The following is a 17,668-nucleotide window of genomic DNA, read 5'->3' on the forward strand; positions in this document are numbered from 1 at the left end:
TGGAGCAGAGGAAGGACCAGGAGATGAGACAGGACTGTTGGAGGGAGAAGAAGGTTACACAGGGGATGGAGGTGGAGGTGGGGTAGGTTACACAGGGGATGTAGGTGGAGGTGGGCTAGGTTGCACAGGGGATGCAGGTGGAGGTGGGGTAGGTTACACAGGGGATACAGGTGGAGGTGGGGTAGGTTAAACAGGGGATACAGGTGGAGGTGGGGTAGGTTACACAGGGGGTGCAGGTGGAGGTGGGGTAGGTGACACAGGGGATGGAGGTGGAGGTGGGGTAGGTTGCACAGGGGATGCCGGTGGAGGTGGGGTAGGTTGCACAGTGGATGCAGGTGGAGGTGGGGTAGTCGGGGACTCATTCAAGGCTACATCTATCCCCTCAGTGATGCCTTGGGTTGCAGTTGGGTTCAGTGTCCCCAGGGCCCCAGTGTCCCCCCAGTACACTGTATAAAATTACACATCTCAACTCCATAAGGGAGATTATTAATAAGAATAAAGTATCAATAAACATTTCATCAACTGCAGATGGAGAAGAGCAGAGAGTCCAGCAGGAGGATTTAACAGCAGAGGAGGAGATCAGGAAAACACTTACAGATCAAACACTTAATCAGGGACAATACAGCAGAGGAGGAGATCAGGAAAACACTTACAGATCAAACACTTAATCAGGGACAATACAGCAGAGGAGGAGATCAGGAAAACACTTACAGATCAAACACTTAATCAGAGACAATACAGCAGAGGAGGAGATCAGGAAAACACTTACAGATCAAACACTTAATCAGGGACAATACAGCAGAGGAGGTGATCAGGAAAACACTTACAGATCAAACACTTATTCAGGGACAATACAGCAGAATGATCATCACTCATACATTTGGTCTGGTGAACATTATTTATTATAGTATCATTATGGTAAGAGATTCCAGTCAGGACATCAGATCCATATTTCTCACATGTAATACATTCACATTCAGTGGACTCAATCTTTCTGATTCAGGTTATAAACATGTATTGACAAAGAGAATTAAAAAAATAATATGTTCTAAGCATCGGCGCAGATGGAAATTCTGAAGTGAGGGGGACCAAGCTGTACAATATATGCGTTTATGCTTGTAGATGCTAGATTTCGGATGGGGTCAATATAAATCTGGAGGGGACATGTCCCCCCCGTCCCCAGTGCCATCTGCGCCCCTGGTTCTAAGTCAATAGTCAGCAATCAAGGTCATTGTCACGTTGAGGAGGCGGGCTCATCCCCCATAGATTAATTTTTTTAACTAGATTAATCTCACTGAAATCTTGAAATAAATCTAGATTAAAATGGCTCATTCAGAATATGCGTGCTACCCAAGTAATGACTAAAAGTCAGATTTTGAGATAGGGTTTCTTAACACAGAGGGTGCATTAGACCAGGGGTTCATCTCCTGTTTCCAAAATGCATCAATGACTGCTTGAGAAAGCTGTTCTACTTTGATACTTGAAGAAAAAAAACATGCTCAATAAAATGTAGGCTACTCGTGTTCAACGGTTTATTCAGTTAAACATGAAAATAGTACTGTATGCCTACATACTTTAAGAGGGCATATTCAGTCAAACATGAAATTGTAAGCCTACATACTGTACATTAAAAGGGGTTGATAACATGTTTATTCAGCTAAACATGATATTTGAAATGTAAGCCAACATTTAGTACATTTAACCTGTTTTCGGCGGCGGCGACCCTGGGCTGCATCAGTGCTTGACCAGAGCCGTCGCCACGGGGGGGGGGGGGGGGGGGGGGGGGTAAAGGGGGCGTTGCGAGGTGTCCCGCCCCCTCAACATAAATAATAAGACCCATTTATTTTACTACAATCGCTGCATGGCGCCCGCTCGACAATCGTCACACGCCGCCACCCAAGCGCTCAACAACTTACAGCAGCATTAGCAAACGGGTGCTTTGCGTTTAAATGCTACTTCAGACTGGTAGAACTCCTACAATAAAATAATTCCATGTTGTATAAGGTGCAAACAACTTTAGTCTTGTCAATGTCTCCATTAGGAAGCTTCTTAAAAATGAATTTTCCATGAAGCAAACCTGGCGGCTTAGTGGCTGCATCCATGTAAGCACTCGTGCGATTTGTAATTCACAGGTTTGAAAACTCGTTCTCGCCCCCTACTGTACACTTTGGTTAGGAATACAGCCGAGCTAAACTATCAAGGTCATCAGTTTGTTTACCTATTTTGACCCAGTTCCCAACCCAACTTTAAGAATAGATTAACGGCGATATTTTTTATATCGCCCGATAAGAGTATCACATTATCGAATGCCGTTAACGCAGATAACGGCCCACCACCAATATATATATATAGTTCATTATTACATGTATGCAGATTAATTCAAGGCAACATTAACTTTGCTGTTCCACTGTTACTGATATCTTTGCTGGTAAGATCCTCATAGGAAATGAACTGTAATTATAGAATAATGGGAAAACAGTGTCAGTAAAAGTGTGTGTTAAAGTGTGAAGGTGTGAACTGGTTAGAAGATCAGTGAATGTCACTTTCCCCCTGTCCCAGTCCAGCTGAACTCTGACCCTCTGCACTTTCTCTCTAGGTGTGAAGTAGTGATGTTTCTGTCCTGGGCAGCGTGTCCAGTATTTACCAGTGTTTTTATAGTAGCCCAGACTCCACATTGACTCCCAGACCTTCCCTCCCTTTCTACATTCAGACTCTCTAATTACACCCAGTACCCAGTCATCACTGTCTCCAACATCAACATCCCAGAAGTGTGTCCCTGAGTTAAAGCCCTCAGAGCCCAGGACACACACACACGCATCAAATCTCTCTGTATTATCAGGAAGCAGTGATTTCTGTGGTCTGAGTTCTACAGTAGTGAGATCATCAGACAGGTGGAGTTTTGGATGTGCAGTGTTGGGGTCCAGAGTAACAGGGTCTGAGGAGAGAGAACAGAATGAATCATCATGTTCTTCATGTGTTTATGTGATGAGGTCACATCTACAGACTGCAGGCCCTTTACTCTGAGTGAAATGCTGCAGTAGGTTGATAAGAGGGAAGTCATGGTGATGTTGTGTGTTCACCACACACCCCTGCAGTACTTGTGTGCTTGTTTTGACGCTTGAAATTGTGTCTGTTTTATTCATTAATATATTTCTACATATCTTGGATTCATTATGTGAGTATCACATGTTACACTGAGTGTCACACTGTATGTGTGTATTATTAGTGTCTGTGTACTGAAGTGTGTGTGTGTCCTCATTATTGGGTGGATAATGTTACAGTTCCCCCACTAAAGGGCGCTACTCCCAGAGAGACTAACACCAGTGGACAGTCCCCAGACTGAAGGACGGGACCAGAGGACGAGGACCACAGTGTCCAGAACCCCCAGGAGCAAATCCTCCAGGGAGGAGTCCACCGACGTGCCACAACTACAACACCCTCCCCAGGACAACAGGGGGCGACACACACAACACAGACACAGTGACACAGAAAGACAGACACAGTGATGTGGAGACAACAACACCAGGGAAAACTCAGGTACTGACACAAACATGATGTCAGAGACACAGACAGGGACATGGACAGACACTAAGATGGTGACGGATACACACCGACAGGGACATGGACAGACACTAAGATGGCGACAGGGACACACACCGACAGGGACAGACAAACAGACAAGGGAGGGTCCTGGCTGACATGCAGGGAACCTGCTGGTCCCTGGAGGGGCGCCGACCCACAGAGGCTGGAGCAGGGGTGTCTGCTTGGGCTCAGCTGGACTCTGGGCTGTGGGGAGGTGGAGATGTGTCTGGGTGTTTGGAGCGGTGTGTCCTGTTCCTGGAACAGTGTGGGTGTAGAACCTTCTCCACCTCCATCTGTCAGCACTGCTAGGATCTCCACCTTCACAACCACACTCCTCTAAACACTACGACTCCTCTTAATAGGATGGAGGATTGATGGAGGATTGTGGGGAGCCCCTTAGCCTGGAGTCTTAAGGACCCACGTCTCACTTCATACAGCCCTATAGGGTCAGACTCAGAGTGATGGGGAGTGGGTGGTGTGTAGAGGTGGAGAGTGGGTTATGTGTAGAGGTGGAGTGTGGGTGGTGTGTAGAGGTGGAGAATGGGTGATGTAGAGGTGGAGAGTGGGTGGTGTGTAGAGGTGGAGAGTGGGTGGTGTGTAGAGGTGGAGAGTGGGTGGTGTAGAGGTGGAGAGTGGGTGGTGTGTAGAGGTGGAGAGTGGGTGGTGTGTAGAGGTGGAGAGAGTGGGTGGTGTGTAGAGGTGGAGAGTGGGTGGTGTGTAGAGGTGGAGAGTGGGTGGTGTAGAGGTGGAGAGTGGGTGGTGTGTAGAGGTGGAGAGTGGGTTATGTGTAGAGGTGGAGTGTGGGTGGTGTGTAGAGGTGGAGAGTGGGTGGTGGAGAGTGGGTGGTGTAGATCTCCTCATGGACTGACTGTCTCTCCTCAGACCAGCAGTCAACTGGTCGTCCCCCTCACTGTTTATACTAATACAGCCTTTAATACTGGAATAGTTCATGTACCAAACACACAATGTTAATGTTTCTCTCTCTATAGAGTTCTAATTGTGAGGAGAACAGAATTACTCTAAATAATCAAAGAACACCAAAACTCACAGTACTGGAGAATCTTCTGCATTCTCTCCCAGACTCTGAACTTCAGGTTGGAAAGATGTTTTGCTACATTGATCAGAGCTCCTGACACCTTCTCATGTTGTTTTGGGGTGTGATGAACTCTGGAAGTGTATAAAGCTGTATTATCATAATATTTTAGCATATATCATATTCTAATTATTTAACATTTAAATTAACACATGAAAAAAATTTCACATGAAATATACAAAGCTGTATTATTATCTTTCATTAAACATATCAGTGTATCTAACCACGTTTTGCACATAATCAGTATCAAAAATGTATTTATATTTTCTTAAATACCGTCTTCATATATCATGTTTCTGAAATAACAGAGACCACATACTGAAGATTTGAATGTATGAGAACAATTTCACAATTTGGTGTGTGATGAACTCTGGAAATGTATAAAGCTATTATTTTTATTTCTTTGCCTTTATTTAACCAGGTTAGTCCCTTGAGATACAAGATCTCTTTTACAAGGGAGACCTGGCCATGACAGAACGAGCAGCAGCACAAATTACAACATTGCAAAGTACATTCCAGAATTTCAAACAATCTTACTTAAAATCAATTAAAACACACACACACACACACACACACACACACACACACACACACACACACACACACACACACACACATTATGACCAATGTTGGTCGTTGTTCGTGTCTGACGCTCCAGGTCCAGAAGTGTCTCTCCTCCCACCATGTCACTCTCTCTTCCTGGTTGATGCGGATTGGCTGTTTTCTGCCCAAGACCCACAGTTCCGCCTTTCAAAGACCCACAAAGCAGCGAGACGAGGAGAATCTTTCTCCATTTTGGTGTCTGGTGTAGTTACGTGTGTAGTTGCGTGTGTAGTTGCTAATATCTGTGATCTGACCTCCCGGTTTGTTTGAGCAATGTTGTATCCCAATCTCGAGTCGCTGATGTATATGATATATATATATATATATATATATATATATATATATATATATATATATATATATATATATATATATTAGGGGTGGGACGCAATAAAAAAAATTTAATCGAATTAATTAGAAGCCTTGCAATTAATTAATCGAAATTAGTCGCATTTTAATCGTATTTAACATAAGAAATATTAATTTAAGTTTGAATGATGAATGAATCAATGAACATAATCATAAACATCAACATCTTGTTTATTTTTCCACCAGTCTACTACACAGACCAATAGATGAGTGCAGAAAACTGAGCAAACAGTTTTCAGAACACTGAAAATTCTCACAAAAACTGTTGTTTAATTTTGGGAGTTTTGCTCAGAATACTGGAAGAATACGAATAACTGAAGTAAATCAGAATATGTTTTTTAATACCATTTTAGATGGTAGACTTTCTTTTAATTTCCCAGGCCTCTGCCACAGGCATCTCCATAGTGCCTAGAAGTGGTCTTCTGCATGCTCAAAGCAAATGATTGCATCTTCCATTCATCATCTATAATATGAGCTGTCACACCAAGATAATTCTTGTTGCTAACAGAGGTCCAGTGATCCCGAGTCAGAGCCACATTTGTGGCGCTCTTCACAATAACCTGTTTTACTTCCCTTTCCTCATCATACAGCTGCTGGATTGCAGTTCGTAACCTGCATCAGCTGCCGCAATTTGCAGCACTTCTTGTAAAGCCTGCATTATACTTTCGCGAGTGACCGTAGCGAGCGACTCCACCCACCTCGCGCGAACCTCCACGAACGGCGGAGGCGTTTAAACTTGCCGCGTCTTACTTAAGCCTTCGACCACAGAGAGCGGTCTACAGTCCACAGCAATCCATCTCGCCAGTGAATTGGTCAATTTGTCTGATGTGGACTTTGACATTTTGTTTCTTAATTTGAACCCCGACATGTGGTCGAGTGTTGACTGACGACACTGTTTGTTCGCACTAGGAATACATTTAGCAGCTAAGTTATCATTACTGACCTGCGCGTTAGCCCCAGAGACCGTATATATAATGGACGGTACGTCACCGTTGACTCCCGTTTGAATTTTTGAAGCCACCAAGATGGCGTCCTGGACGCTGCCATCTTGGATGCGGTTGCGCAGTAGATGAAAATTGGAGCCAGAGCATGCGCATTAGAACCGGTAGGCAGGACAGTATCTCCGCCAGAGACCGTATCTCCGCCCCAACTCTGATCACATTCTTTGAGATACGCCCACCAGTATAGACACTTTTGACGTTTTACAAAATAAACAAAGGTAAAAGGTTTTAGTACTGCTGTCGAGAGTTTTGATAGAGTTTTGCTGTTGAGCGCGTTCACATTTGAGCGTCTGGTATTAAATGTCAACCAACGCAGCTATTAATTGTCAATCACCTTAACTCCACACCCCTTTAAATAACACTTAATAACTTCTATAAAATCGTAGATTATCGTAGAGAAAAACACTGGGAGAGACACTAACGCAATGGGGTGTTATAGAATTGACAAAATATAATTGCTCAAAAAACTTATTTTACGTGTAATAAAAATTCAAAGTTTCTCGTCCGGCCCGTTCACTTACATGGGAATGGGTGGGGTTAAAAGTTGTTTAAATGGGCGGGGTTAAAAGTTGTAAAAGTCAGCTGCCACTAGAGGGCAGCTGACACACGGAGGCTTCACTTTTCACTCGTGTCGTCCAGTCCACTTATATATACGGTCTCTGGTTAGCCCCAACATGTTTTGCGTTGAGGTGGTAACGAAGGTGCTCCTGTGATAAGTGAACTCCTTCCTACATAAAGTGCAAATAACACTATTTGTGTTTGTACTTCCATCTGGAAGTTTCTTATATTTAAATTTCCCATCCACCAGCGTAGCCTCTTCAGTCATCTCCATAATGCTCATCTTATTGTGCGTCCATATAATCTGAGAAATATTCCACGGTGCAAAAGTGTCTCATGCGTTAAATGCGTTAAAATGCGTACATTTTTTTAGTTCGTTGTTTTCCATGTAATTAATTAATCGAAATTAACGCGTTAAAGTCCCACCACTAATATAGTGTGTATATATGTATAAATATTTGTGTAAATAGTTTAAGCCTGTTAATACGGCCCAAACGGGAAGAAAGGACTACAACACTTTTTGTTTATCCCGTTCTCTTTGTTTTGTTATAGGAAGTTAGGGTAGGATATTGTATTTTGTTTACTTTTGTTGAACAGGCTTTGGGTAAGGTAGTCGATATTGTTTTGGTTATAGATGTATAGTTTATTATTTTGAGCATCGGGTCGTGTCCTGAAGCTACATCCCTGGGCAATTGTAAATAAAACACAAATCTTTTCACTATCCCCATCACAGTCTCTCCATATCCTTTCTCTGTTAGGGCTACTGCCTAGAGTAGTCATAACACACACACACACACACAGATGATCTGGACCCGACTACTCTTATCGGGGTCTTAAATCTACTCAAAGAAACAATGTCCTTGATTTTTATATCCATCTGTAACAGGTTCCATGTGTATGGAACAGCAAAGCTAAAGGCAGTCTATCCCAGCTCTAGGTACAACAAGTTGCAAAAACTCACTCGAGCGAAGACTGAGCAAACCCTGCCTTTCCATTCAAAAGACAGGATAAATAATAAGGTAGATTATCAATTAGCACTTTATAAATAAAAATATACCAATGTAGAAAGCGTTGTACCTGCAACAAAGTCCAATTCACTTTTGTATACAACAAACAATGATGGTTAAGTGGTCAGCAGTTTGTTATAAAATGCAAAGCACTGTGATACACACTGTCCAGTATGCTCAAACAGCGCACAGGAGCATGCATATTCAATGTATCTCCATAATCTATTATAGGCATAAACGTTGATTCAACTAACCTCTTTTTTTACAGTAAAAGAAAAACAAGATTTATTTCTGTAATAAAAATCTAATCTCAGCTTTTAAATTAAATTAAATGCTGGATATGAGGTTTAAAAGATAACTTCTCATCAATTAAGAAACCCAGATATTTAAAACTTGACACTAGTTGAATCTGTTGACCAAGTTTGGTGCATGTTACGTGTTGGAATGGGAACCCGCACACGACGCGTGTAATGTTAAACCGGGAAGACCCAAATGCCGATCACAAAATAAAACAGTGAACTGAAACCTCCGCCAAATGGAATGCGGGAAAAGCGCCAAAAGAAAATACCTCCGTGAAAGGGAAGAACGGAGGGAAACTCGAAACAGAAAGAGAAACCAAAAGATTGCTGAATACTCGACGCGAGAAAACCAAAACAAAATAAACAAACTGAAGACGCCAGGGGAAGTAGCTGGCTCTCAAACCACAACGGGGAGCAAACAAAAAACTCTTCACAAAATAACAAACGAAACTGGATAGAGAAACAACAGGGCTGGACTTGAGATTGGCCAGAAGTAGCGAAGTGGTGAGCGAACTCGGAAACGACAGGGAAAACAGCGAATACAGTAAGTGCAACAAAGACACATTGATCATCAAGAGAAGGCTGGCTGAAAGCGTGTGGAGACGGCAACAAACAACTCAGCAATGAGACTCTGCAGTCGTCCTCCTTAAATAGGGAGGTGAACAGCTGCAGGTCATCACTGCTGATTTCATGTTTGTGAACGCGTTCGTGAACTAATGTTGGTCTGTGCGCGAGCGCAGTCCGCAAACGAGTGTTGGCTCGGGAGCGAGCACTGGCTCGTGAGTCTCCTCCTGTGGCGACAGGAGGAGCGACTCCGGGGTCAGCCCTGACAGTGCAGACACTTTAGCTGTTTGTGCTTTTGACTTAGAGAAAAACACAAGTTTAGTTTTTCCAGCATTTAATACAAGATTCATGTGATATAATTGATCTTCTATTTGATCTAAAGCTGACTGAAGATATTGAAAAGACTTTGCAGAGTTTGGTGCTGAACAGTAAATAACTGTATCATCTGCATACAAATGTAATTTGGCATTTTGAATGTTTTGGCCAATGTTACTTATACCACTGGATGAAAATTGATATTTTATGTCTAACTGAAACGTGGATTCAATCTGGTGACTATTTAACTCTAAACGAAGCCACTCCTGTGGGATATAGGTATATAGCCTACATAGACCTAGATTGTCAGGCAGAGGAGGTGGAATATGTATAATCTATCGTGATTGTTTAGAAATTCATCAGAAATACCTAGATATCTCAAATTAATTTGAGATGCTGTCTATTAATGTAATTAGTCCATCTGAAAATAAAAGTGCATTTTCCCTAACTAATGTATACAGACCACCAGGGCCTTACTCAGATTTCTTAAACGATTTCACCGATTTTGCAGCAAATTTAGCAGTAAGTAGTGACAAAATAATAATGGTAGGAGACTTTAACATACATTTTGATAATGCGGAGGATCCACTGACAAGGGCTTTTACTTCTATATTGAACTCTGTTGGCATTACACAAAACATAGTAGGACCTACACATTATCAAAATCATACCCTAGATTTAATCTTAACGTTGGGTATCGACGTAGATAATATAAATATACTCCCGCAAACCGCAGCAATCTCCCCAAAGGGGAGCCGCCCACTTCACATTCCACACATTCCTCTACATAGCCCCTCCCCTTTTCTAATTCACCCACATACTCCATCATCACTGACACCTGTCTGTCATCACCTCACTTCCTACTTCAGCCCACTGGTTCTGCCAGTCTCTGTGTATTCCTTGAGTGTAGGGGAGTGAACCTGCGTGTGTTTTCTTCTGTTGCTGCCCTTTGACTGCCAAGTCAGGAAATTTACACCTTAAGTGTTTATCTTGCTCTGACTATCTCTGTGTGTGTGTGGCTGTGTTTTATTTCACTGTGTGTGATTGTCATTGCTGTGTGTGTGTGGCTGTGTTTTGTGTTTTATTTCACTGTGTGTGTGTGTGGCTGTGTTTTATTACACTGTGTGTGTGTGTGGCTGTGTTTTATTACACTGTGTGTGATTGACATTAAAGATTCCATGTCTGATGTTTCTGTCACCCCGTTACTGTCAATATCAGTTTGTTTTTTATTCCTAAATATATAACATTTTTATTCCTTCTTCATATATCATGTTTCTGAAATAACAGAGACCACAGACTGAAGATCTGAATGTATCAGAACAATCACAATGTGTAAAAATATGGAGATCAAACAGAAATAATCACTTACTGTTTCAATGTGGACGACACGTTCTGAGAAGGAAACAAAGTGACAATTGTACACAGAAATTAAAATGCAATTATAATTTTCTTCAAATTATATTCTGTCAAATATCTCTTTTCCTTATATGATATAAAATCAATGTGTCTAAAGACCCTGACACATACACACACAACAAATGTCAAAACCTTTTACTTATGCATTTATGTGTGTGTGTGTGTGTGTGTGTGTGTGTGTGTGTGTGTGTGAAGTAGTGTCAAGATGGCCAATGAGTGATTCTTTGTCACTTACATTGGTGCATTTATCATGTTTTGTATGTGTATTTAAGTGAGAGAGAGACAGACTGAGTGATTCTTACTAGTAAGAACGGGATGTTCTCAGCTTCCATCTCCTTCTCTGTGTTTCTAATTTGATCTGAAAGAGATGCTATTTCTCCACTCATCTCCTCAATCTTCCTCCTCATCATGTGACTCTTCTGCTCCTCTTCCTCCTTCAGTGCAGCTATTCTTGCTGCTTCTTCATCTCTTAGAAACTGGTGGATCTTCTCAAACTCCTCCTTTATCTGCCTCTCTGTGTGCTGGGCCTGATACTGGAATGGGAGATGATGAGGAAATATTAACTGTCCAAATGTGTGTGTTTCATTATGGTGTACGTGGACAGTGATCACAGCACCATTCAGAACTCAGAGTGACCTTTCACCTTAATGTGTGCTGCTGTTTTATCACAGACTTGTTTATCTTTCTCTAAGACCTTCAGATGCTGCTGTAGAGACTCCAGTGAGGTCTTGAGTTTGTTCTGTAAAAATGGCAGAGGACAGTACGAGTCTTACAGGATTTAATCTCAGTGTCTGTATCTGTACTGGAGATTACAAAGATTACAAAATAATGTCAAGAATGAAAAGAAAGCCACATTTACTCTTTGACCAAGTTTCATTTACTGTAGAATAGTAATACTATATATTTACAGTATTTGAATAAATAAACTTTGAATATAATAATTGTGAAGGTTTGTTTTAATTCTCTCAAATCCCATCCCTTGACAGGTTTAATCTAGCCTATTTAACATTCATTTCAAAATAATCTAAACCATGGAGGAAAACAGATATTACAGATAAATATATATATAGTATGTTTCATACCTTAAAGTCACACACAGCTTCATCTACTGGACAGCAGTCGTGAGTTTTATGTGCCTTTGAAATCTGACACACCACACACACAGGCTGTTGGTCCTCCAGACAGAAGACTTTGAGTTTCTCATTGTGCAGACTGCAGAGAACCTCAGACCCAGCAGAAAATCTCTGACTCCTGCTCGCTAGAAAAGACTCACACAGGTTCTTTAGTGCACGATTAAGAGGAGGGTTGGATTTAGAAGATCTTCTTCTACAAATTGGACATTCTCGAGATCCCTTGGTTTCCCAGAACTGCTGCAGACAGGTTTTACACACACTGTGGCTACATGACAGTAGAACAGGATCCCTGAAGATGTCACAGCACACAGGACATGAAAACTCTTCTTCTGACAGAGGGTTTGTAGCAGCCATTTCCTCCAACAGCTGCTGTAATAGATAGTTTTGCCTGAACGTCAAATCCGTAGGCTAAGTGTAGTTCTTCATCCAGGTTAGCGAGTATAAGGAGTTGATGCCAGAGCATAGAGATTATCTAAACATTTATGACAGACGTGAGTCAAGACAGGTGTGGTAGTCCAAGGTTTACTTGCTTAAACGGGCAGCTGTGTACAGGGAGGAGGGGACTGTATAAAGAAGTCAAAAAGATGAAAACCTTTATGATATTTCCACCAGATAGCGCCAGTTCACAAACATTATTGAATCAGGGGAACGTCAGCTAACACTGCCTTAGTTTTTACAGTTTAGTTACAGTCTGTAATGTCTTCTTCTTAACTAAAAGCAGATCTAAACAGGTTTTGAGACTCTTCTTAAAGCTGTTTAGGGATGAAATGCCTCTGAGAGAGTTCCAGAGCTTTGGGTCATAGTGGCTAAAAGCACCCTCGCCAATCTTTAATCGGCTTTTAGGAATCACCAGTAGATTACTGTTTGAAGACCTGAGAGACCTGACAGGAACATATCTAACCATCATTTCACTGAGGTAAAGAGGAGCAAGACCATGAAGATATTTAAAAACCATGACTAGAACCTTAAAATCCATTCTAAAGCTGACAGGTAACCAGTGTAGTGAGTGGAGTGCAGGTGTAATATGATCTCTCTTTCTCCTGAGGGTCAGAACCCTTGCAGCAGCATTCTGAACTCGCTGTAGGTGAAAAATAGAGCTCTTTGGAAGAGCAGATAGAACAGCGTTACAATAATCTAGCCTTGATGTGATAAATGCATGGACAAGTTTTTCACTATCAGCAGGAGAGAGCATATCTCAGACCTTAGCGATGTTTCTGAGGTCCATTTTATGAGAGAGGAGGGAGGGACTGTATCATGTCTGTGAAGGCCACGGCACTGCCAGCACTGAGATAATGCTAAATTCATTTACAATTAACAAAATTATTTTTTTTAATTATTGTTAATAATAAAATTACTAATAATATGAAACACTCCCCCACCAGGGGCAGGTCCTTCCAGTGCGCCCAGCGAAGCCCCGGACCCACACTGACGGGCAGGCCTGGGGCCGCCAGATTCACACACGTCTGGGAGTCGCCGCCCCCAGATGTGGGAGTCCCCATGAAGCAGCCTAGATCACCTCCCTGGGAAGACAGGGAAAAACACGTTATACAGAACAGGGACATTCACAAACACACACAGAGGAACACTGAACACGAACGGCACAAAAGGGGAAAAAGGGATTGAGGAGAAACTGTAACGTGGGAGTACTGGGAGGTACTCACCGCGTATAGTGATTGAAGAAAGGTGGATCCAAGTGCCGTTTAACAGCACAACAGCGTTTGTCAGAACAGAACGCGAGTGCGAGAGTTAAAACACGAAACACAACCCAAATGAATAAACGAAAGCAACGCGGAAAAGTCAACGCGAGAAAATAAAAGGAAAGTCGTGGAAGCACGGTAAAACGATAAACAAAACCCAACGCGGAAAACTCAACGAGTGAAAAATAAAGCTCAACCTTAAGGAGACCGGAGAAATAAACAAAACAACAAACGTAACTTAAACAGCGCAGACACAGGCAACGTGAAAACGAAACTAAAGATGCCAGAGAAGGTGGCTGGCCAGCAGGCAGAAAAACGCCGCAGCAAAACAAAACCCCTTCCTAAAATATAAAGTCAGAATAAAGACAGGAAGAAAAAAAACAGACTTGGGAAAACTTGAGGTAGGTCAGAGCGATGCAGGAGATAGAATCTCGAAGAAGAGAAGGAGAGACAGAGAGAGAGCGGCGACGAGACACCTTGTAACTTGGAGAGTGCAACTTCGGGGAATGAAGGAGCAGGCTGATAGCGCGAGGGCAAAACCGAACGAATCAGCAATGATCCGTTTCCCACAGCTTCCTTAAGAAGGCTTCAGACAGCTGAAACAGATCATTGCTGATTACGCTCTGCAAGTCTAGGACTGACTCTGGTGCCCCTCCTGGTGGTGGAGGGGCACCACTAGGCCCGAGACCACACGGGCCCAACGCGACAGCCCTGTCACGGCGGAAATCCCGGATAAGGGACCGATCAACGATGCGGGAGGCGGGGACCCAGGAGCGTTCCTCGGGGCCATAACCCGTCCAGTCAACCAGGTATTGGTCCCGACCCCGAACACGGCGGTGGTCCAACAACCGGTTGACCGTGTACACAGGACCACCATCAACCATGCGGGGAGCCGGCGGGGCAGGAGCACGGGGCATGTTACACAAGACAGGACGGAGACGAGAAGCGTGAAAAACCGGGTGGACCTTCATAGACGGCGGGAGCACCAACCGGTAAGCGACCGGGTTGATGCGCCTGTCCACCTTGAAGGGGCCCAGGTAGCGAGGAGCCAGCTTCTTGGTTCCGCCGCGGACAGGCAGGTCCTTGGCGGACAACCAGACGCGCTGACCCGGGCGAAACGACAAGGCAGGAAGGCGGTGCTTATCGGCACTCCGACAGTAGCCGGAGAAGGCAGACATCAAGGCCTTACGGGCCTTACGCCAAGCCACGCTACATCGCCGCACCAAAGCCCGGGCACCCGGAACGGCTGCCTCCTCCTCCTGGTTAGCGAACATAGGAGGGGCATACCCGTAGAGGCATTCGAAGGGGGACATCCCGAGGGCCGAGTGCCACAAGGTGTTATGGGCATACTCGGCCCACAGAAGCTGGTCAGACCAGGAGGAGGGGTTGGAGGAAGCCAGACACTGAAGCGTCTGCTCGAGGTCCTGGTTGGTGCGCTCAGTCTGCCCATTAGTCTGGGGGTGAAACCCAGAGGACAAACTAGCCCTGGCCCCCAAGAGCCTCAGGAAAGAACCCCAAAAGCGACTGGTGAATTGGGGTCCCCTGTCGGACACCACGTCGGTAGGAAAACCGTGGTGCCGGACTATGTGGTGTAGGAAGAGAGAAGCGGTCTCCCGGGCCGAGGGGAGCTGAGGCAAGGCCAGAAACCTTGCGGTTTTGGAAAACCGGTCTACGATGACCAGAATGGCGGTGTTACCTCGAGAGGGAGGCAACCCGGTCACGAAATCTAAGGCGACGTGCGTCCAAGGTCTCAACGGAATAGGCAGTGGACGTAACAAACCGGCCGGTTTGGTATGGGTCACCTTGTTTCTGGTACACGTCTTGCAGGCGGTGACGAAACGAGTCACCTTTTGATCCATCCCGGGCCACCAGAATCTACCCTGGAGGAGTTTCAATGTACGTCGTGACCCGGGATGAGCAGCAAAAGGTGAAGTGTGACCCCACTCCATGACCTTCTTACGCAACCTAGGGTGGACGTAGAGACGACCGGAGGGGCCACCACCAGGCCCCGGGTCACTGGTGAGCGCTTGTTTGACTTCTGTCTCTATGGCCCACTGCAGGGGTGCCACAATTTTGGAAGCTGGCAGCACGGTGCTAGGCCCAGAGGTGGCAGGAGGCGACTCCCACTGGCGGGACAGAGCATCAGGTTTGGCATTTTTTGTGCCCGGACGGTAGGAGAGCGTGAAGTCAAAGCGTCCAAAAAACAAGGACCACCTGGCTTGTCTGGGGTCCAAGAGTTCCTTGTCCCCCACGTCATAATTGCGCTCAGCTGGGGACATGCGATGGGAGTAATACGCACACGGATGGAGCTTAGGAGGGGACCCGGTTCTCTGGGAGAGAACAGCACCTACCCCGTAGTCAGAGGCATCGACCTTAACTATGAATGGTAGGTCGGGATCCGGCATGCATAACACTGGTTCAGAAGTGAACTGAATTTTCAGGTCTTCGAATGCTCGCTGGGCTTCGGGAGTCCAGACGAAGGGACCGGGGCTCTTTTTGGTGAGAGTAATCAGGGGAGCCGCAAGGGTACTGAAACCCTTAATGAAGCGGCGGTAGAAATTGGCGAACCCTAAAAAACGCTGTACCAGACGGAGTGAGGTAGGAGTGGGCCAATGAGCAACGGCCCGGACCTTGGAGGGGTCCATGGCCAGAGTGTTCTGGGCGATACGGTAACCTAGAAAACCTATTTCCTGGACATGAAACAGAGATTTTTCTAGTTTAATAAACAAGTGGTTTTCGAGGAGTAGTTGGAGCACCCGCCGGACGTGTTTTCTATGTTCAGTCTCGGATTTACTGTAGATGAGGATGTCATCCAGATAAACAAAGACGTATCTGTCCAGAGCCTCCCTTAGTACTTCGTTAATGAAGCGCTGGAACACGGCCGGGGCATTCATTAAACCGAAGGGCATGACAAGATACTCATAATGGCCTGAGGGTGTGATAAACGCGGTCTTCCACTCGTCACCCTCTCTTACCCTGACTAAGTTGTAGGCACTTCTCAGATCAAGCTTAGTGAAGATTGTTGCCTGCAGGAGGGCCTCAAAGGCAGTAGCCATGAGGGGTAGAGGGTGACGATCCTTGACCGTGATCTTATTAAGCCCCCGGTAATCGATACAAGGTCTGAATCCCCCGTCTTTTTTCCCCACAAAGAAAAACCCTGCTCCAGCGGGAGAGGTTGATGGCCGGATGAATCCGGCTGCCAGGGCCTCCTGTATATAAGTCTCCATGGCTCTACGTTCAGGTACGGCCAGGGAGAAAAGACGGCCTCTAGGGGGACTAGTGCCTGGCAGTAGCTCAATGGCTATGTCATGAGCCCTATGAGGAGGAAGGAAGCCAGCCTTTTTCTTGCTGAATACCTCTCTGAGGTCGTGGTAAACAGCAGAAACCTGAGTTAGGTCAACAGGGTCCGGGGAGTGACTGGTAGTGGTTTCGGGGTTGCTCTTTAGACATGTTTCCTTGCAGATGGCTCCCCAACTACGGACTGAACGGGAAAGCCAATCTACTTCTGGGTTGTGGCGTTGGAGCCAAGGAAAACCCAGAATAAGACGCATCTGGGGCACGCTAATGACATAAAGGGCGAGCTGTTCTTTGTGACCCCCAATACTCATGTCAAGCGGGATAGTCTGCTTATTGACTTCGCCTGAAGTCAAGGCACGTCCATCAACGGCCGCTACAGACAAAGGCTTGTCTAGGTCAACAGGTAAGCGAAACGTGTATGAAACGTGTATGAATAAACCATTGCTAGGAGGGTTTGAGACCGGGCCCGCCAGGACCTCCTCAGTTACTGGCGGACCGCTCCTTTTCCCTGTAGCTCGGGGCATTTTTGGAGTTTATGCCCTTCGCTACCGCAGTACAAGCATCTACCCTCCTGAAGGCGCGCTTGTCTTTCTTGCCTAGAAAGACGTGTGTGAGCTAGCTGCATAGGCTGCGGCTCGTTAACAGCCTCACGTGGCTCTACAATGCATGTGGTGTCAGGCTTAGGTGTAACTGCCTGATGTTGCAACCGTCTAGCATGTCTACGTTCGCGGTAA

At 44.9% G+C, this 17,668-nt stretch overlaps 1 protein-coding gene across 1 annotated transcript; it reads right to left on the reverse strand.

The window, feature by feature from the left end:
- Positions 1 to 1,797: 1,797 nt before the first annotated feature.
- Positions 1,798 to 13,054, reverse strand: LOC143496598 (E3 ubiquitin-protein ligase TRIM39-like). Its single transcript, XM_076992770.1, has 6 exons — positions 11,890 to 13,054; positions 11,451 to 11,546; positions 11,110 to 11,340; positions 10,761 to 10,783; positions 4,631 to 4,749; positions 1,798 to 2,935 (listed from the first exon to the last, which is right to left on the reverse strand). The coding sequence occupies exons 1-6, from the start codon at positions 12,292 to 12,294 to the stop codon at positions 2,391 to 2,393; spliced, it is 1,419 nt and encodes a 472-aa protein (XP_076848885.1). The 5' UTR covers positions 12,295 to 13,054; the 3' UTR covers positions 1,798 to 2,390.
- Positions 13,055 to 17,668: the final 4,614 nt, after the last annotated feature.

This window comes from Brachyhypopomus gauderio, unplaced genomic scaffold (genome assembly GCF_052324685.1).
Source record: "Brachyhypopomus gauderio isolate BG-103 unplaced genomic scaffold, BGAUD_0.2 sc97, whole genome shotgun sequence".
Classification (NCBI taxonomy): Eukaryota; Metazoa; Chordata; class Actinopteri; order Gymnotiformes; family Hypopomidae; genus Brachyhypopomus; species Brachyhypopomus gauderio.

What these genes read in the sequence shown, in the direction of transcription:
- LOC143496598 (XM_076992770.1), bottom strand. Translation starts at nt 12,294, where the DNA reads ATGGCTGCTACAAACCCTCTGTCAGAAGAAGAGTTTTCATGTCCTGTG. An exon ending in AAGCTGTGTGTGACTTTAAG is followed by an intron (nt 11,547 to 11,889) that starts GTATGAAACATA and finishes CCATTTTTACAG; the next exon opens with AACAAACTCAAGACCTCACT. An exon ending in GTGTCGTCCACATTGAAACA is followed by an intron (nt 4,750 to 10,760) that starts GTAAGTGATTAT and finishes ATACACTTCCAG; the next exon opens with AGTTCATCACACCCCAAAAC.